The following is a 21640-nucleotide window of genomic DNA, read 5'->3' on the forward strand; positions in this document are numbered from 1 at the left end:
CACTGAGTGCTCCAAGGCTGCTTTGAAAGCTCCTCTCAACCTGGTAAAGCCCCAGGACTGGCAAACATCCTCTTGCTGGCTATTTTTTTGTTTTGGTTTTGGTTTTGTTGCTGTTGTTGGGTTTTGGTTTTTTTGTTTGGTTTGTTGTTGTTGTTGTTTGTTTTGTTTTTTTGAGCTGTTCAGGATGTTTGTCTTGCAGTGACTTGGTCTTGGGTCTGCCATAGGGAGTTGGTTCCCAATGGTATAGTGCTGACAGCTGGAATCAAAGTACTTGAAATTTATTCACCAGGTAGCCACAAAAATATGACTTTTTAATTTTGGTACTTTGGGAATGTGTTCTCATCTGGTAGAGCGAGGGTTAACCAACAGTGAGAAGATGGAGGGCTGGGGCAGAAGGGCTTAGCCTGCTGGAAAAATGAGGTGTTAAATACCAAATGTGGTGCAGTAAACACCATCCAGCTTCTAGAGTGAAGACAGGAGACCTTGCAGAAGGCCCAGAAGATAAACAGAGAACCATGGGAGGACTGTATGAGGAGCAGCCATGCCACCACAATACAGACTGTCATGTAAAAGCAGCACTGGACACAAATATGTACCTGGAGCTAGAGCAAAGCACTCAAGTCCAGGCTGTCATCACCCCAGGAAAGCAGCACAGAAGCTTTCAGTGTGGATGAAGGCGTGGCAGCCAGCTTGGATCAGTGTATGTTATCACACATACAGCCTTTGGCTTTGGGGTTTTTTGGTTTTTCCCTTCTCGCTGAAAAAGAATGAAATTTTTCTTACATTTTTATTTTAGATTATATGTAGTTTTTTTTGGTTTTTTTGAAGATGAGGCAACTGAACCTCTTCACTGTTAAGTAGAGCTTTTGTTTGAAACAGTATTTTAAAACACTGTTGGTGAGGGTAGGAGTGTGTTCATAGTGCATTTTATTTTAGCAAGAGCAGGATCCTTTTTGGTGGATCTCTAAGTAGATTTATTTTCTGATTATCAGACCAGAGATATTGAGATATTGAGATCTGAGGATCTAAAGTTTCTGAATCCAAAGTAAGTACTATTGAACAATATGTTATTCAGTGGTTCTGTTTCTTTAGTACTCCAACCTTACTTTTCAAAAGGATTGATAAAAATTACACTAAATTGAAAATATTTAATTTATTTTCTGATTATCAGACCAGAGATATTGAGATATTGAGATCTGAGGATCTAAAGTTTCTGAATCCAAAGTAAGTACTATTGAACAATATGTTATTCAGTGGTTCTGTTTCTTTAGTACTCCAACCTTACTTTTCAAAAGGATTGATAAAAATTACACTAAATTGAAAATATTTAATATATTCCAGAATTCAGTGACAGCTAATGAATGATTATGGAGACAATTCAGTTTATATGATCATCTAATCATATATTTGTACGTTATGTAAACATTTTCCTCACAGAATTCAGACTTCAAATCACAGCAGTTTTTTTCTTATTTCTGGAGTTGCTCTGGATAGCTGTGAGTCTAGTAAATTTGTAACTATGACCAAATATCAAAAATTGCTAAAAGCTACAAAATATGTTAAGTGTCAGAATGTAGGAGAGTTTATTTTGGGGTGGGACTGTCCTGTGACACTGCTTTACCACCATTTCCTTTGGCATCATGCTGTTACTGGGTTGTTTAGGTTTTTAACATGCCATCAGCCACAGCTAAAACGGCATTTCTTTGAGTTTTGTGCCATTTTCACAGCTGTTTAGGGTGAATAGAAAGGAGGGATGAGTTAGGCCTCTGATAAGTTAAGAGCCAGAAAGCTCTCTTGAGCATTCTGTTAATTCCTAGTTCCTGTAACAGCCTTGCAACAAGGATGTTTCTCTATTCTTTTTAACCCTGATCTTGTATTTGTGGGGTGCCCTGTGGCAGGAAGGAATGATGAATCTGACTCCATGTTCTTAGAAGGCTAATTTATTATTTTATGATACTATATTATATAAAAGAATACTAAACTAAACTATGCTAAAGAACACAGAAAGGATCTTACAGAAGGCTAACAAGATAATGAAAACTCGTGACTCTCTCCAGAGTCCTGACACAGCTTGACCGCGATTGGTCATTAAGTCAAAACAATTCTCATGAAACCAATGAAACATGCACCTGTTGGATAAACAATCTCCAAACACATTCCAAAGAAGCAAAACACAGCAGAAGCAAATGAGGTAATATTGTTTTCCTTTTTCTCTGAGGCTTCTCAGCTTCCCAGGAGAAGAATCCTGGGCAAGGGGATTTTTCCAGAAAACATATGGTGACACCTGACAGCATGGTTTCTGATTTTCTAAAACATCAGTGCTACAACTGGCATGTATCCTTGAGGTCCATTTGCCTTGTGTGCTGAATGAGCAGGCCTGAGCAAGAGGAGACCCCTGGCACCGCCCTGTGTTGATGTTCTGAGGAGTGAAGAGATACCTGGGATTGGTTGTCTCCAGATGTCACAGCAGTTGCCTCCAGGGAAACATAGTCCCACTTCCAGTGGTGTGTGCTGTTTCCAGTGTTCATCTGTTTCTGACTAGAACTGGAAAAACTCTAGCAATAATACCATCCAGATGCCCAGAAATTTAATTATTTTGTGGCCATTTTTTAAACACCAGCTATTTCCATTTCTTTCCTAGTTCAAATGTCCTTAAATAATATATTGCCCGTTACTGGATAATACTGAACACTGAAGTAAGGCTGGGCATTTTGAGTGCAAAGACTCATTTTGGCATATGCACCAGAACGTTGTGTCTGCATTTGGGGCTGCTGAGTTGGATACACAAAAGGAAAACTAGATTCATAATAAGAAAAATACATTATGTGTAATGGTTGCATGGGAAAGACTGAAAAATAATGAACAAAATACCTTTATTAGTGAGAAAATATTTATTTTCCTTTCTGCCAGTGAATAGCTCATGTTGGGAAAGAAAATTAATTATCTTTCAGAACTGAAGCATTTAGCTGCCTTCTGTTTCATATCTGTTTGTTAGGTTTAAGGCCCTGTTAAAATTGGTTTTAAGTTTTAGTTACTTCACCAAGAATAACTGTTAAAATTTGCACTGCTTCAAAAATTCCACTCAGATTCAGTTAAAACAGCTCTTTGTTATGAAAGTGGGTAGTTCTATCCATCTCTTGCACACCTAGGGGAGCTCTTTACTAAGTTTCATTGTATCACCCACTCCAAGACTGAATCCAGCTGCTCTGGGATGCTCTTGACCACAACAGTAAAGGTTTGGGGGAGTGTAGAAGGAGCCTCTGTCTGAGGAAGCCACCAATGGGGAACACAGACAGAAAATAAGTCTCTAGCACGTCAGTCTTTGTTTTCTGTTTGTGGCATAGTCAGCCATGGCTTTTCATGATGCATTATGCATTCACAAGCTCCTGGTCAGGAATCATCTCTTAATGTAGGAATTTTGGCTGTCAGTTTGTTCTTCTGTATGATAAAATTGCTCAAAACCTATGGCAAGCTCCTTTCCAGTCCTCAGGAGTCTGTTCCTACAAACAAGATTAAACTTGCACTGATATCTTCATGTTAGCAACCATGGACTGTCTTCTGAAAAGTAAGCATGAGTAGTTGCCAGTTCACATTTATAGTTGCTGTTTCTGAAATATATTTTCTTCTCTCTATTTTAATTCTCCAAGATTTTCTGCAGCAAGAATCCCTCAGACTACAGGAACCATTAAACTTCTAAAAAATTTGCGAAGGAGCACTGAGTGGAATAACAAAAATATATTTGTGTCTTCTTCAAACCTGTTTTTGCTGACAGGCTGAGTGAAACAATCTTCCTTTTCTTGCTTTAAAAATTCTTGATTATTATAAATTGTTGTCAATGTTGACTATGGACTTTAACTAACAATACTTAGAAATGCTATACAGGGACTGCCAACTGCTGTGTTAATGTGTAAACCTTATTTCTTGAAGTTGTAGGTATTATTTGGCGCTGGGTGTCTGCATGTTTGTATGTGATGGAAGGGAAGCAATGCTGCTGGGTAACTGATGTGGTTGGAATGCATCTTTTTATGTAATCAAAGAACTTATCTCCTTTTCTCCTCTTGCAGTTTTACATCCTTGCATGTCCCTCTGTTTCATGAAGATGAAGAAAATGATTGCATGTTTCCTTCTGCTATTTGCACACACTCTGCTTTCCACTGCCATGGCAAAGGATCTCCCCAGAAGACATTTCACCGGAAGAAGGGATGTTAACACACAATCTCTACTGGGTAAGTTACACACAAAAAAACCCAAACACCACTACAAAATGCTGTCTCAAATACAAATGATAAAAGGCATTAAGCAGCTGGCCAAACCTTGGCTGATTTAGTTTATAACAAAAAGGAGATTTTCATTTGCCAGTAGGCAAGTGATAAAGTTTGTTGACCAGGTAGCAGCTGTTGAAAGAAGGTATTTACTTCCGGGGTACAAGATTTACTTCATGTAAGTGGTATTAAATAAATACTTGCTACTGGACTATTGGTTTGAAAAAAAAAACAAAACCAACTTTATTTTCAGTATTTAGAGAAAATGCATAGTGATCCATGGAGGTTCTGTCAAGTGAGCCTTTTACCATGCTGGAAAGTTCTACCTGTCTACATGTGTGTAATGTGCATAAAGATGATTGAATGGAAATCTGTGGCTATTGAAATGAGGCTTGTCATTACATCACTTTATGATAATCCCTTTATTTTGTCATATTTATTTATAATAAGTAGCTTATTTTATAATGAGTAATTTATTATAATGAGCTAATTTTTTTCTCTTTTGCCAAAAGTCTTTGGACAGGGTTTCAGCTTGTGGGCTGTCATGTTTTAAAACATAAGGTTAATCTCTCTATTGTTGGTCATCACCTGTGCATCACCAAGCAGACAACTTTTTCATTTCCTAAAGTTTGTGACTTAGAATAACTGTCTTTTGCTAATTATTTAAAGTAATTGTCAGGTTTTGAAAACACAACATGTATGGGGTTTGGACACAGCCTATCATTAGGAATTAATGACTCCCATCAGTAGAAGATCTCATCAGATACCTCTCTCCAACCACGGGGAGATGGTAAGTGGACTCCATAAAAGTCACCTAACCCAAGTGAACATGAGGAATGTGAAATTCCTGCAGAAGATACATTGGGAAGAAAGAATATGGGGAAATAGGTGACAGAGAGAAGAGTACCAAATTTTATCAGTGAAATGCTTGTCTAAATAAAATGTAATCCTTTACATGATGTAAAACTCCAAAAAGTACCATTTAAGTAACCATTCTGTTACTTAAAAATGTTGATTTTCAATTCAACATTCAAATTGGACAAATTTAAAACAAAAGATAACAGATTTCCATTTCTTATTCATCTTCCCCAAAACTAATAGATGCAGTCCTTGGGGCTCTGCTACTGAAGGCTGAAAACCACAGCTCTGGAGATCTAATTCACAAAAAAACCATGGATACAGAACAACAAAAAGAAATACCCACATTCACACCTTACTTAACAAGAATCCCAAACTTTCTAAAATCCTAAATTCTAAAATGTGATTATATAGGAGCTCTTCCTGAATATTTTAGGATTCCTAGCAAATACTCTAAGTGAACTTATTACTTTAAGAAATAAACTGCCCATCTCTCTAGAAAATGAGTGCAGAGGCAAGATGTTGTGTGGAGAAACAGAAAGTGTCACATTCCTTAGTTGTCATTTTTCCTGTGATTTTTTAAAACTCCTTTTATAGCCTCTCATCCAAATTTAAATAGTGGAAATATATGAAAGGGTTCAGTTTAAACCAAAACATGCAGATTAAATTATTTATTTCTTCTTTCAAAAGCCAAGAGATTTCTAGTCCCTGCATTTGGAAACCACTGGATCCCTACTCAGTTTGGCATGTGCAGGATGCAAACAGTTCTGGCTAAAGGAACCTCTTCAAGACATTAAATGATGCAAAAAACTTGGAACATTCTCTGAGCCAGCCCATAAAAGTACGTGGCAGTTTGGAGTCAGACTCTTGGGCCTTGCACTCTGTTTCAAGAAATTAGGTCACCTGCTTATGTGCAGCAACGTATAGAAACAGTGGCATGGTAAAAATATGGCTCTCTGTAAGGAACAGAATATGTAAAGTGTCACTGTGCTGGCAAGTTGAGTGTTCCTTAAATGGCATGAGAAAGAATAGGGCCAAAACATGATCTCAGTGACATCAAGTAATAGATTTAGTAAAAGTAATAGACTTAATAAAATCACTCCAGAATTTCAGCAATTTAACAGGGATTAGAAGTTGTCACATTCTATGTAGTATGCATATTAAAAGTAGTGGTGGTGATGACAATTACTGCTGTTGTGTAAAGACTTGCTTGGCAGGCAAAAAGGAGCAAAATAGCTGCAAAAAACCAACAGGTACCTGGTAAAGTAATAAAAATTAAGGTTGGGGGTTGAATTTTTTTGCGTGGAAGTCTCTTTTTCAGGTCTAAAATGAAAGTTTATACTTAAGTATAGCAGTATTAAAATAATTTTATTGCTTTTATCTTCTTTTCACCATTTTTAAAATAAAAGTGTACTGCTGTGATAACTATTTACTGCAGTGTCCAAGTACAGAAGTAAAAGTTGTTGTTCTAGGAGACAGACAAGTTAACTAAGTAAAATAGAATGGATGAAAAATTCTGTGGGATTGTCCATATAAAGAGAAAAGTACTTTGAGATCCAGGTTTAGGGGGACTTAATTTTTCAATAGCCATGCACTAATACTTCATAGATTTCTTAACAGTCTTGTTAGGTCTAATTGCCTATACATTTTAACAAAGTCTTCTGGAGGAGTGAGCCATGTCTGAAAAGATATGTATTTTTCTTCTTCCTCTATTTTTCAACTAAATCTCAAAGCATGTTGGCATGTTGTTTTAATTTGGCAGGTCTTTGCATTGCTTATTGCTGCTTAAAATGATTATTGCTATAGCTAGTAATTTCTGTGAAAGAGCTGAAATATCTTGTTCAAGGATGTATAGAAAATAGAGGTTTTGGAACTCTCATTAAGTGGCCCTTGAAAGCCAAACTCCTTTGCAGGTTTTCTTTTATTAAACACTGAGTCAAACTTCCAAATATTAAAAACATGTCAATTGTGCCAAATTAATTAACTTTTAACATTTTCTTAAGTCTTTCTTGCAGCATATTAGATATGCATGCATTTCAAGTAATAAAAATTTGTAATTTATTGCTGGAAGATGCTGTTTTCATTCAGGTGTATTTATGATTTAAAGAATTGTTTCCATAGTTGTGCAAGGTCTTGTGAAACAACAGAAAGATGTAGGATGGTCAGTTTCTCTTTTCTGTAGCAGATAACAGTCACCTTTCCCCTTATCTGGCATATGAACTAAATTTTGCCTTCTTTTTTCCCTCATCAGTACTTTGATCCAGAGTTTGGATCCAATTTGGCTTATCCTGATTTCTGAAAAGAAAATAATATTTTGGTTTTCCTTAAGAAAAGCAGTGATATCTTGCTACATGGTTATAAAGATAAAATTATGTCTGTTAGATTAGCTGATTCCCTTCAGGTATAATGAAATGGACTTCTGCACCTAAACAGACTGACAAAGAGCAAGGTCAGTTGTCCAGAGTGGTGATTTCCATACTGTGTTTGTAAGGCCAGTGAGATGTCCTCAACACCCTTCAGCAGGTTTCATGTCTAGAAGCAACATGCATCCAGTCCTTGTAGATCCAAGATGTAGTGCCTTTTTGGTGTTTGAAGTTGTGGTTTTTTTTCCTAAAGCAGATTTGGGACTTAGGCCCTACTGCATCTTAATATATTACAAAACAAAGCAAATCAAAATTCCCACATTTAAAAAAAAAACCAACCCACAAGTGTTTGTGTTTGCTTTTTTTCTTGATTAACTCAGTCCTAGTAAACTGGGCATGTATTTCATTTCATATGGGCATACTTTGGAAAGATCTGAAGTGAATGCATGAAAGCTGTAGTGAATACAGAATATAGCTGGAGTGAAAGCTAGAATGTAGAATACTGTTCTAAGCATTAACATTCTTTCTGTTCCTTAGGAATATGAAACATGCAGCTGCATGATTTTGAAAATAACTACATAAGGAGAAAAGCTAATTTAGGGGGCATTCCTTTAGATAGTACATGATACCAGAAGAAACAACAAAAATTTAACAGATACTGCACAAAACTAAAACAGAAGGGAAAGGAGGCCAAGAAGGAAATGTACTTGGCTCCTGTTCAGTGGAAGCTGCTGCAAAATGCAAATGCCTCTGTCTGTGTTAAATTATATTTTGCAACAAAATATACAATGATTTGTCTCTTGCTTGTATATGTATGATTCCACTAATAATATGAAGTGAAATAATAGGAACTATGTGGAACGCTCACTAAGTTTATGAATCACTTGCTACAGCCAGTTAAAATTAATCCAAGGATTCTTATCTCCAACCCAGTTCTTGAACTTGAGTGTATGTAACTTTAGGGCTTAAGACATTATCAGGTTAAACATTCTGAGTTATTTTAGCAGCAAATCAGAAGGGAAAGTATGTGACAAAAGTGAGTCCAACCCATCATGCTTCTGTGGCGTGCAGATAAGATTCCTGTTTAATTTTTGTTTAATTCATTGTATATTTACACAGTAAGAGCTGACCAGAGATCTCTAAATTCTGCTAATGTGCTCTGTTGAGCCAATGTGGGATGCTTTCTGCTCTAAGGAGCTAATTCACAGCCTCAACTTATGTATGTGTTATTTCTTCAAATAAATGCAAGCCTGACAAGTTTTATGTCCTCAGACATAATCCTGTCAGAAAGTAGAATTATTGTAACTGAAATCTGTACTGCAATTGAAATGAGAGTTATGTCACAGTAACTACATCATGTGCTAGACATACTGTACTGTTATAGTACTGGGAGAGATGAAAACTCTTTCATGCAGCAGATGAAGGTAGAAAGTGATTGCAAATTACATCCTTGGAATTACCACATTAGTAGTTAAAATACAAGCAAAATCCTAGCCAAGGTTTTGTAAGGATACAGGGTAATCAAATACCATTTATTTACCTATCAGTTTTTTATCCAAAGCATGATGTTGTCATATAAATAGAAACACATTACATTTGGAAAGAGAGCAAGCAAAGCATTTTACAGCCTCCAAAATCACCTGTTTTTTCCTTCTGAGGTGTGTAGATTCATACTGCAATCATTGTGCCTCAAGGCAATATTAGCAATGGTGTGTTTTGCTTCCCAGTAGTGCTTGTTTCAGTAGCTGAGGGGTCACCCATGAACTTTATGCTGACTCTCAGAATTTCAACTTTCATCTTAATCTCTCAGCTGTTGGCCTCTCCCCCACACTGGCTGCTTTTTCAGATTCTGGGGTTTGTGCAGAGTAGAACACCCTCTCTCTGTGTCTTTGAGGCTTGGTAGCCTGGTTTGTGCTAAGGCTGTGCCTCCCCAGCCCCTCAGAGAGGTTCCCAGAGTCTGAGAAAGAGGGATCTGATCAGCAGCCATATCCCTGCCCAGCCAGTTGTTCCTGCAGCAGCTGTTATCCCTTAAACAGTGCCAGCTAATGAGCCATGAGGACTAGCTGGGACTGTGACAGACCTCAGGGATTTATGTCCTAATCTGAGTATGCTCATCTATAGCCAATTATCATGGAGATCAGAAAGTTTGGATTTTGGTCTGTGCTAGCAGTTTTTAACCACAGAACAACATTCTGCTTGCCAACTCCTGTATTGAGTATTCATTATTAATTTTCATGTACCGAAATCCCATTCACTTTTAAGTCACTTATGGAGTATTTCTGTAATTTAAATTATATTAATATAATTTGATTTCCAGCATCACAGGAAATTGCATTGTATTTCTTTAATGTGTATTTCCTCTAACAAAGCCTTTTCCCTCTTTCCTCCTTCCTCCCTTCTTTCTTTGTTTTGTTTTCTTATTCTTTTAATTTGCCCCCCCACACCGTTTTTTTCTTCTTTTCCCTTTTTTTTTTTAAGGTAATTTGTAAAATTTCCACGGGATGAAAGAATATCTGTTGTTACAGAAAAAACTTGAGTCATGAACTAAACATCAAATGATCTTTGTATTTCTGAATTTGTTTGTTACAACCCCCACAAATTACTGTGAAATACCATTTCTGTTTGAAAAAGAGTTTGCCTTGACAATAATTCAGTGAGGAACATTATTGTGAGTAAAAAACCTGTTGTTATGAGTGTATTCTCAAGGAGCTCAAAGCCTCCTCTGTGTATTATGTCTTGAAGAAAAATCAGGCCAAAAGAAAGAACACTGATATTCAGCACTGTGCTGCTTTTGAGTTCATTTTGAGCACTTTGGCTTCTTAATTTAAAAAATACATATGTGCAAAATTATTTTGAAAATCAGTGTTAATTTAGAACCAGTATTTTCATGACTTCAAGAACATCTCATTTTATAGCCATGAGTGGGTGATCAGACACTAGGGTGGATTAGGACAACATACTTTTAATTGGTTTGGAATCTTGAAGACACCATCTTATTTAAGTACTGCTGAAACAGAAGAACTGCTGGTTCACCAGTGGACATGATGTCCCACATATTTTGGGAGACAGGGGGAATGGTATACAGCACTATCCCCTCATGATGTTTCTGAATTTGTTCTGGAAAAGAGTCTAATACTTAGACTGTTACCAGTAGATAGAAGTATGTGGTTTCAGGTCAGCTGATCAATGAGTAATGTTGAGGTTGCTAACAGCTTTCCCCATAAACAAATACAACTTTAAAAAAAAGTATGAGTTTTTAAGGTGTTAAGCTAATGTTCTGAAAGCAAGACACCACAAACTCAGTAAGCTCACATCTTTCCTTTAGATTGTCTATGCTACTGACAGTAGTTTACTTTCTGTATCCATTCTTTCTCTAATAATTTCTGTGTCACCAACAGCACCCTAAGTAGCTCAGGCAAGATAGGAGTCTCAGATCTTCAAGCAGAAAGATACAAAGGTCACCTTCTCCCATACAATCACCTTTTTCATGTTGGTTGTGATTTGATGTTTTACAGGTGAGTGCAGGAAAAGACAGTCACAGTCAAAGTGCTTCCAGGCTGGCTGTGGGAGCAGGATGCAAACTAGCATTACTGTGTGTGCCACGAGTTTCTTCATCGTGGCTCAGTAAATGAATTCCTCATCTCTCATGGGTGTAAGCTATCCTTAGCTGAGAGCACATAACATTTGTTTCTGTCAGAGAGTGGTGGGCAGATTTTCACGTTGCCATGTGCATGGGGATATCAGGTGTTCCACTGCCTGCAAGGAAAACAACCTGCTCCCTGGTCCTCCTGACCATGAAAGCAGGTTTGGCTCCTGTCAGGAAACCCAACAGTTTCTGTGTCAGAGCAGCTGAAATATGCAGAAAGAACTAAGAAACTTGAGACTATCCTTACACCATACTTTGGCTTCATACCAGAGAAGCGCCAGTATAGGTAAAGAAATGAAGAAATACTATGAGTCACTTCTGGTTCTTTGGATTTAGAGAGACTTAGTGTTAATAATGACCTTGTTATTTTGAAAAGTGTGACAGGGAAGGAATAGAAATAGTGAGGTGAAATGAGAATAAAGTAATATACTACTTTAGTCGCTGCAGTGACTAATAATGAAGTATTTGCATGTAGAAGGAAATGGAAATCTCTGGACAAGAGCCTCCTGCTGTATAGTTGTCCCAGAAATTTTGGAAGTTCAGAAAAGATTTTGTCAGAGGCAATAAAGAAATGTCTGGAGGCTGTGTTCCATTTAGAGATTGTTCCCAGATGAAGAAATTTGTAAGGAAAAATGGGTGAGCTGCCAAACTCATAATGAATGTTTGGGTTAGGGCCATAGGCCTGTGTGTTTGGGGAAAGATTCACAGCAAGGATGGGGCCAGAAAGTACAGGGGCAGGTCTTGGATCCACGGCCTGTCCCAGAGCTGGGAAGAGGTGGCATCACCTGCAGAACCAAGTGCAGCATGTATGTGTGCTAGGGAAGGGGCATTGAGTAGTTTCTAATGTTTACTTCAGGAACTAGGTATGATTATATCTGAATTAAAAGGAAAAAAAGCCAAAAGGATTGGAAGCTAACTTGCTCAAAAATGTCTCTCTAGAGACAAGGAGTGCTTGGAATAACTGCTCTTCTTCATTTATTCTTTGCAACAATCATAATCACAAAATGTGTTTCCCAAAACATTTTGCACTTGGTATGTTTATGAATTAATTGGAAATTTGGCAATTCTTTACCTGTATAATTTTATGACAAGAAGATTAAACCTTCTTAATGACCTAGGAGATCTTTTGGAATTATCTGAGAACATGTCAAACACAATCTTTCTGGCTGGATATTTAGCTAGGGAAAACCAGAATTATGGACTTCAATAAAAAAAATTTGACACCCAGGAAATTCATACATCTTTTAACAAATTTTGTAGGAAATATGGAGAGATTTATAAGGAAAGAAGTTGTAAAAAATAGACAGGCAGGGAAAATTAAATACTGAAATGGTAAAGAAAGAAGAGACATTTAGGAAGAAGTTGTAAAATATGCTAACAGGGAGAAGAGTTTTCTCCCTCTTTTATTTACTTTTGAGTAAAGACTTGTCTTGTTACTCAAAGATAAAATCTAAAAATAAACCTGGTGTTACTGCTGGCAGTGTCACAGGACATGTAATTGTTGTATATTCATTATTGGGGAGTGAGCTAAGAAACACAAAATCTTGAAATTACCATTAGAGACTACTCAGGCAATAATTATTCTATGATCTCATATTTTCTTAACTCTTTTTGTTTGAATTGTCCTACTCTACAACATCTTCATGGAGCTAATATTTACTTGTTATAAATTACTTTTTCAATGTGTAAACTTTGTTGTAGTATTTACCAAACTGAGCTGACCTCCTTTTGCTTTGCATACAACAGTAGCCTTCTTTAATATTTATCCATCCTCATCCATTAGAATAAAGACCTACATAACCAAATAAGTAATATCTAGATTAAGAAAAAGAAAAAAGTATTAAGGAGTCATAAAGATGTAGGACAAAATCAGTAAATAACTAACTCATTTTTAAACAAGCAGTTTTTACAAGACAACAAACTTGCAAACACTTTTGAAAAATGACTTTCTAAAACTTGTGTCTTTGAATGTGTTCTGTTTGAATATCCACAGATGGAAATGTTTGAGGAAACATTGCTGGGCACATTCTGGAGCGTTGGAACTCCACCATTATTGTTGCTTTTAGATGGCTGGAGCTGTCTCTGGCCCACAGGAACTAGCAATCACCATGTGTGGTTCAGAAGGTACAGAGAATAATCCCTGCAGGGATTATTCCCAGGAGGCCTCTTGCATACAGCCACTCTGTTTGAGCAGGACAGTGGGTTTAACACTGTGGATGGAGCCAGTTGGCCTCTGAGCTTAGCTGGTGCCTTAGACTGCTCCCTGGCACAGAGACCAGTGGTACAACGTGGCTGCTTCTGTGCTGGGGAATACCCTGAGCTCACAGACCAGTTCTGTCTACAGAGGATGGATCCCTGGCTCATGCTGCTTCCTATATCATGCCTGAGAACTGCTTGAGAAAATGTGAACTGTCCTCAGACAACAGGATCAGGAACTGTTCTAATCATTTAGCAGTCTAGAGGAGTCAATTCAAATGCCCAAGAAAGCTCCTTAGTGCTAATTTAGTTGTATTAAGGGAATGTAACATTAGTGAAAAATGAGAGGATAGAAACATGCTCTCAGACACAGACCCTGGGTGGGTGGGCAAAATCAAAGCACTGTGAGCTTTGTAAAAGCCGAAACAGGCTTAATTTGCCTTGAGAAAGGAATAGAAGGAAACCTGCAGTCATCAGATAAAATGATTTAACTAAATTTTCAGCTTTAGAGGAAATTAAGATGCTCAGTATTATTTTAAGCTTTGTTTTATGTATCTCTCAGTAATTGGATCCTAGCTGGATTCTTCCCAATAGAACTGAAATTTCCTTGCATTGTTAGTTTTCCAAACTAATTGGCATCACTGTAGCTGTCTTTTACAAAGTGGATATTGAGTAGAGAAGAAGAACTTATTTACTACTGACTTGATCTTTCCTTCTGTCTTTGTCTTTCCTCTCCTGGCTTCCCCTTTGGATAATACAACCCACACTGAGGGTTTTTTAACTTTTGTGTTGGCAATAAAAGACCTCTGCTGACTTAGAAGTAGGTTTATGGATGAGTAGCTCTTTTCAGTGAGTAAATTTTCGTAAGAGTGAAAGGGAATTACTTTTGGTTATAAAGATGTTTGCCAAAGTTGTGAGAAAATTCAGTGTTGAAAATGAGAGCTGGTCAGAGGAAGAGATTATAGTTTACAGGACAAACAGAGAAGCATGTAACTACTAAAAAGCTATCACTGAAAATTTATCTGAGGGGATGAGTGTTTGGATCTGTCAGTCATTACTACTGATTGCCACTCCTCAAAATATCACCAAGCTGGATTTTTTTATCTATAGAAGAGTTACATATTATTTTCCATTGAGCCCAAGTTAAAACAACTTTAATAATTACAGAGTTTTATTCATACCTAATCAGAAGACAAAGATTTTAAATATGTCTTTATTTGGAAATATTTGATAGCTAGAACTTTGCTGGTCAAAGTAGTTTTGAAAAACACTATGTTTCATTCAGCTTAGTAGATTTTTCCAAAGTAATTCAGCACAGTGTGATGTGTTTCTGTCCATCAAGGCTCTTCAGGCTTTTTCCAGCCAAGATTCATTCCAGACTTCAGAATAGACAAGAGTCTATTCAGATTGGCATCCAAATCTTTATATTCCAATTAAAAGGATTCAACACCATGGCTGTAGTTCTGATTTGTTTTCACAGAATCACGGAATGGACAAGGTTGGAAGGGAGCACAGTCTGGTCTGACCTCCCTGTTCAAGCAGGGCCATCCCAGAGCACATGGCACAGGATTGTGTCCAGATGGTTCTTGAATATATCCAGTGAGGGAGACTTCACCACCTCTCTGGGAGGCCTGTTCAAGTGTACCCACACAATAAAATAAGTTTTTCCTCATGGTCAGATGGAACTTCCTGTGCATCAGTTTCTGCCCATTGCCTCTTGTCCTATTGCTTGGCTCTGCTGTGAAGAGCCTGGTCCATTCTCTTGACACCCTCCCTTCAGAGACTGATAGACATTGATGAGGTCCCCTCTCAGTCATCTCTGAATAGGCCCAGCTCCCTCAGCCTTTCCTCATAAGGGAGATGCTGCAGTCCCCTCATGATCTTTGTAGCCTTCCTCTGGACCCACTGCAGCAGCTCCATGTCTCTCTTGTCTTGAGGAGCCCAGAACTGGACACAGCACTCCAGATGGTGCCTCCCTTGGGCTGAGTAGAGAGGCAGGGTCACCTCCCTGGACCTGCTGGCAATGTTCTTCCTAGTGCACCCCAGGATACCTCTGGCCTTATTGGCCGCAAGAACACAGTGCCAGCTCATGGACATTTCATTGTCCTCCAGGACCCCCAGATCCTTCTCTGCAGAGCTGCTTCCAGCAGGTCACCCCCAGGCTGTACTGGTGCCTAGGCTTGCTCCTCCCCAGGTGCAGGGCCCTGCACTCACCTCTGTTGAATTTCAGATGTTTCTTCTCTGCCCGTCTCTCCAGCCTGCCGAGGTCATTCTGAAGGGCTCTCAGCACTCTGGGCTATCGGCCGCTCCTCCCAGCTTTGTGTTGTTGGGGCACTTGCTGAGGAGGCCTCCGCCCCTTCAACCAAGTTATTGGTGAAAAGCTAAACAATACTGGGACCAGTACTGAACCTCTGGGCACACCACTAGTGACAGACCTCTAACTACACCTCATGCAAGCCTCTGGGATCTGCTGTTCAGCCAGTTCTCACACCACCTCTCTGTCCACTCACCAGTCCACACTTCCTGAGTTTGCCTGTGAGGATGTTGTGAGAGTGTCAAAAGCCTTGCTGAACTCTAGGTAGACAATATCCACCACTCTCCTCTCATCCGTCCAGGCAGTCGTTTCATCATAGAAGGCAATCAGGCTGGTCAAGCATGATTTACCTTTAGTGAATTAATGCTGAAATGTTTTAAGGGAAATAAAATAGCATCCATTTTCCCCTTCTCTTTTACCTGTCCTTCCCCTCACATGCACACACATATTCTTAACCTTTTTTTCTGTAATTATCCTTCTTTCCTCTTGGTCTGGTCCTACAAATCATAACTTAGCATTATCTTTGTATTGCTGGAATCATTCATGTTATATTAGTAAAGATAATTTGTAATTTTTTATATATGAGGTAATTAAGATAATAAGGTGGAAAATAGTTATGTCAAGATATCTTTATCCCATTAGAACTGGAATTTTGTTTCTGCTCAGCTTGGCTTATATTCAGTCTGCTCTGATTTTGAAAGAATAAGCAAGCCGAGCATATTCCTACGCTTATGAATAAAGACGTACTGTAGACTGCACATGAATAAATCCCGGCAGTCATTTTTATTGTCATTAAAGAGCATTTTTATTCTATGCCAAAAAATGTTCTTGGTAATCTATGAAAGAGGCTTCAGAGTTAACGAGTGAAAACAGGCATCTTTCTCACCCCCTGCCTTGGCAGAAGTGCATGATGAGTGTTCGTCAGCAGTCACAAGTGAATTTGTTTAAAGGACAGTCTACAGAGAGACATTTTTCCAATTGAGTCCTTGATTGGCCCACTTGTACCAGTGCAGTATGACATGACCTTTGATTATACAGTCAGACACTACTTTTCCACCAAACATTCACTAGTGCCTCATTCACTGTACAAGATGGATGACAGTGCACTGGGAATTGAATTGGGTTTGGCAATACAGGAAACTACTGATTAGGGGTGTCTCATCTTAGTAAAATGAGGATGCCACTGCAGTCTGATGAGCATTCCTCCCATCTTTAATCTTTCAAGTTGGGTATACAAACACAACTAACAACCTCACAGGTTTATTCATAGCCACAGGAATTTAAGAAGATGAGCAGACACAATGATTGAAGCCATAGGTATATCTGACCTTATGTTCTGTCTCTGACAGAGGTCAAAAGTAGATCCAGGTGGAATAATTCAAGGACAAGAAAGTGCCACCTACAGTTATTCCCTGAACTGCAATGCTTTTATGATGCAGGGATTTCCTAATTTGGAGGAGTCTTTAGTATACACATTGTATCACTCTGTTGATTTCTTTTCATCAGCATCCCATCAAAGTCCTTTTTCCATATGCTTTTTCTGTGGCAAGTTTGATAGCTCAACTCACAGGCTTGCCTCAAGCCTGTCACGTGCTGGCTTCCTGTCAATGGTCAGTTTCTATCCATTCTCATCATGCAACTCATGCATGTGTCTCCTATTTCTCATATTCTTTCAGAAAAGTATACTGGGCAGAAGCCAAAGGATGTACCCAGAGTCCCAGAAAGCTCTTAGGATGCCTAGAAGACAGCCAGCCTTCACTTCTTCTGCTATCCCTAATAGCTTGGCCTGCCCATCTGTGCCATAGTCAGATATAGGCATACTCAGTCTGTAATATTTCTGCTTCGGTGACTCTTGGAAAAAAAGGCTTCTGATAGCTGACATACATTTCAGGGAGTGTTCGGGATGAGTGTTTTTTTGGCTGAGTGGAGTGCCACTGCAGACAACAGGATTTTCTCTCTGACGCAACCATATAATTTCTCTGTGATGCTGAGCTAGTTCAATACATGAAACTTTCCCCAGATGGGTATTAATTACATGCTTGAAATAATGACATTTGATTTGTAGAACTGCTGAGCATTCACAGCTGCAGTTGACATCATTGAGCACAGTACTTTGTACACGCAAAGTGCTGCTTAGTGCCAAGTTCCTTGAAAAATTAGTCCCTTCTCTTATCAGTCAGTGCAATTAACAGATGCTTTTGACCTGTATTTCTTTGTGTTCTGTTTTTTCTGTTTTTAATGAAACACTTAAATCCTCCTGACTTGTCACAGTACTAGATTTCTAAATTCTCAGGCCCTGCCACACAAAGCATCACAGTGCAACCCACTTAATAGTTAACTGTCATTCAGAGAGGATTTCCACCCTTGCATGGGGAGTGAGGTCAAAATCTCAACCATAACACAACAGGGTATTGCACAAGTACCTGAAGAGTGACATTTGACAAGGGCATGTAGTGGTAGGACAGGAAGGAATGAACTAATAATAAACTAAAAGAGGCCAGGTTTAGATTAGGTATAGGGAAGAAATTCTTTACTTGAACAGATTGCTCAGAGAAGTTGTGAATGTCCCATCTTTGGCAGTGTTTAAGGCCAGGTTGGATGGGGCTTTGAGAAACCCAGTCTGGTGGAAGATGTCCCTGCTTATGGCAAGGGGGTTTGAACTACCCCCTTTATGGTCTTTAATGTCCTTTCCAACCCAAGCTCTGTGTGATTCTATCTCACCATTCCACTGCCATTAACCATTTTGGGCCCTTACCTCACACACACGCACACACACACACGCGCACACACACACACACACACACACACACACACACACACACACACACACACACACAAATATACACAAATACGTATAATGATCAAGTATCAGGCAGATTTTGTTATATACTGGAGAACAAATTTATATTGCCCAAGTATTCTTAATTGTGGTATGTCCTGTTTTTCTTGAATTTTCACAGCACTTGTCAGAGTGTTTGTTTAGACAGTAAACCTGAACACATTTGCCTTTTGAAATTGTTAAGTATTGTTTTTGCATTTTCCTTTTAGAAAACTCTTGCAACAACAAACGTCTGGACCTTGTTTTCATCATTGACAGCTCTCGCAGTGTGAGTCATTATGACTTTGAAAAAGTGAAGGAGTTCATTTTGACCATCTTGCGGTTTCTGGACATCAGCCCTGATGCCACACACGTGGGTCTGATTCAGTACGGCAGCACCGTCAAACAGGAGTTTTCACTGAAGACCTTCAGGCGGAAGCAGGACATCGAAAGAGCGGTGAAGAGGATGATGCACCTGTCCACTGGCACCATGACTGGACTGGCTCTGCAGTATGCAGTGAACATTGCATTTTCAGAGACAGAGGGGGCTCGACCTCTGAGGCAGAATGTGCCCCGAATTATCATGATAGTGACAGATGGGAGACCTCAAGATCCCGTGGCAGAGATTGCTGCTAAAGCACGTAACTCAGGAATCCTAATTTTTGCTATTGGAGTGGGAAGAGTGGATATGAACACTCTGAAGTCCATTGGGAGTGAACCACATGAAGAACATGTGTTTTTGGTTGCTAATTTCAGTCAGATTGAAACACTGACCTCTGCCTTCCAGACTAAACTTTGTGGTAAGGTTTTTATCAATAGATTTGAATATATAGATGAAAGTGAAACAGAAAAAAATAAGCATTATAATTAAACTTTTTCTTTACATGAAACCTTATATGTTAGAACATATGTATTGAAGGGACATTAGTCAAACAACATCCAGAACAGCAGTTACACATGTGGGGAAAACTCCTGCTACTGTTAAGTGCCGTAAAATGGGATTTAATTGCTCGTGGTCATAAGCTAGTATGGTAAACACACATATCATGATTTTCCTATTTATTGCACAATATAAATAAATTTATGATCTCTGCTATTTGAATATTAGATAAGTTTTTTCATCACTTCATTTTAAGAGTGGTCTCCCTTTGTAGTGAAACTTTAAACTGCTGAACTGTCTTTCAGTTATTTCAATAGTCTTTAGAGTCCATGAATTCCTCTTCCAAAGCTTACATACGAATTCTATGCAGAGAATCATTTCTGTATAGGTCTTGTAACTGGAAGTAAACACAGACTTAGCAGGTTGTGTATTCCATCTATTTTAAATGCAGGAAGTTAGGAAAAGCCATTACAGTGACATTATTCATTCATACAAGAAGGTAAATATTTTAATAGGCAGTAACTTACAATAGAGATATCACTTCCATCTGTAATTCCCTGATAAGGAATTACCTTTTGCAAATATCATGGCATTTGTAATTAATTTTATTTTAATCTGTGTGCTTAGTAGAATTTTTTATTTATTCCTGTGATAAATGTGAAAATATTTCCTACAACTTTGGCATTAAGCTGATGTCTTTTCATTAGAACCCAGAAAAAGAATGCATGGTAAGATTAAATGGTCACTCATGTCTAGGGATGCTTTTGCCAGAAAAGAACTGCAGCTTATTGTAAGGATAGTCTGGAGGATTTTCCTTACTTGATCTTTTCCAAAATTGTTTCAAAGAGCAGCTGAACTGTCTCAGCACAAAATACCAACACAGACATTCATCAGATAATAGATTTTTTCCCATTTCTTCCTTACTGTATTATTATCTGGCATAGTGAGATATATTTAAAAGCCAAGAAAGAGTAAACTAATAATGGATTCAGAGTTTAAATGGAATGTACAGCAAATGCTGATTTTTTAGATTGTGTTTTAGAAACAAATCCCATACAAATACCATTTACTTGGTTGGGATTTTTTTCTGACTGGGCAATAAATTTATTAGAGCTTTTTAGCTGACTTTTAATCAAAATTATGTGTTCTTCAGTAAAGCCATCCCCCCCACTGCTGATGGAGGACTTTGGAGGTGACAAGGATAGCAGTTGCCTCCTGCTCCCAGGGAATTCCTCCACAGGATTTGCTGTGCTGAGAATTCAAAGTGAGATCTTAAGACATGTTTCAAAACTCAGACCCAGCTTCAACAGAGAGTTTAAGCTGTTAGATTCATATGGATTTCAACATAAGGTACTAAATTTGAGATAGGATGCATAACATTTTATTTGCTCTTGATTGTGAAGCAGCAGTCAGCTTGATGAATTTCTAGACAGTAATCATAGCCTCTGCTTCCTAGAGCACCTATATTCCACCTCCAGGAAATGTGGTTAGTTTAAGTCCTCCCTCTGGTCATGTCTTGCGGAATGCTGTCTGCTGGGCTTTGTGCTGTGGGAAAAGACCTTGTCCCCTGAGCTGTCCTTGAGTCTGAATCACCCTTGTGTCTGTGGGAATGTGTCTTCATGGTTCCTGTGATGACAAGAGAAAACCATGGCCAAATGGTGAAGCTCTGTGGGGAAAACAAAAAGTAATCCAAATTAACCATTACTTACTACTGGATGGGGGAGACTACTAAGTACCCAGGACCTGTATTCTCAGAAGAATCCCTGTGAACTGGATGTGCTCTGCTCTGTTAAGTCAGCGGTTCCCTTCAGTTGCCTGACTGTTAAAGGTTTGGGGATGTCAGAAACACCAGATGAAGCCAGGACCCCTTTTTATTACTAGTCAGCAAGGTGAAACAGAAGCAAAGAGTATCCTGAGGGATCAGAGGCATGAAGAATAAGACAAGAGTTGAAAACTCAGAAAAATGTCAGTAGAAATGGGAACAGAATCCAGGAAAGGAGATGGAGATAAGATGAAGTGTGAGAAATTCAGGACTTGGGATGGAGCAATCAGGAGCGGATAAAATCTTTATTATATTCCTGTAAAGTAAATAGTGGTGTCATCCCCATTTTACATTAGAGGAAAATCACCCACTAACTTTAAATATTTGACTCAGTGCAATCCCTGATGTGATTTTTCAGGCATGTAACATTTTTGGACTAATACAACATGTTATTCACAGCTCTACAGCCATCACTTGCATCCTTGCAAATCCAGATTCAGGTGTCTCTATCTGAACAGTGTGAAGGCTGGTGTTTCCTTGA

The 21640-nt window shown here is 38.5% G+C and overlaps 1 protein-coding gene across 5 annotated transcripts in view; it reads left to right on the forward strand.

The window, feature by feature from the left end:
- Positions 1-21640, forward strand: part of MATN2 (matrilin 2) — a 70263-nt gene that overhangs the window by 6515 nt on the left and 42108 nt on the right. For all 5 annotated transcript variants that reach the window (XM_018912315.3, XM_050970893.1, XM_050970892.1 and 2 more), the window contains exons 2-3: positions 4065-4226; positions 18688-19257. In XM_018912315.3, the coding sequence (XP_018767860.3) occupies positions 4079-4226; positions 18688-19257 (718 nt within the window). In that variant the 5' untranslated portion in view covers positions 4065-4078. The remainder of the gene's footprint in view (positions 1-4064; positions 4227-18687; positions 19258-21640) is intronic.

This window comes from Serinus canaria, chromosome 2 (assembly GCF_022539315.1).
Source record: "Serinus canaria isolate serCan28SL12 chromosome 2, serCan2020, whole genome shotgun sequence".
NCBI lineage: Eukaryota > Metazoa > Chordata > Aves > Passeriformes > Fringillidae > Serinus > Serinus canaria.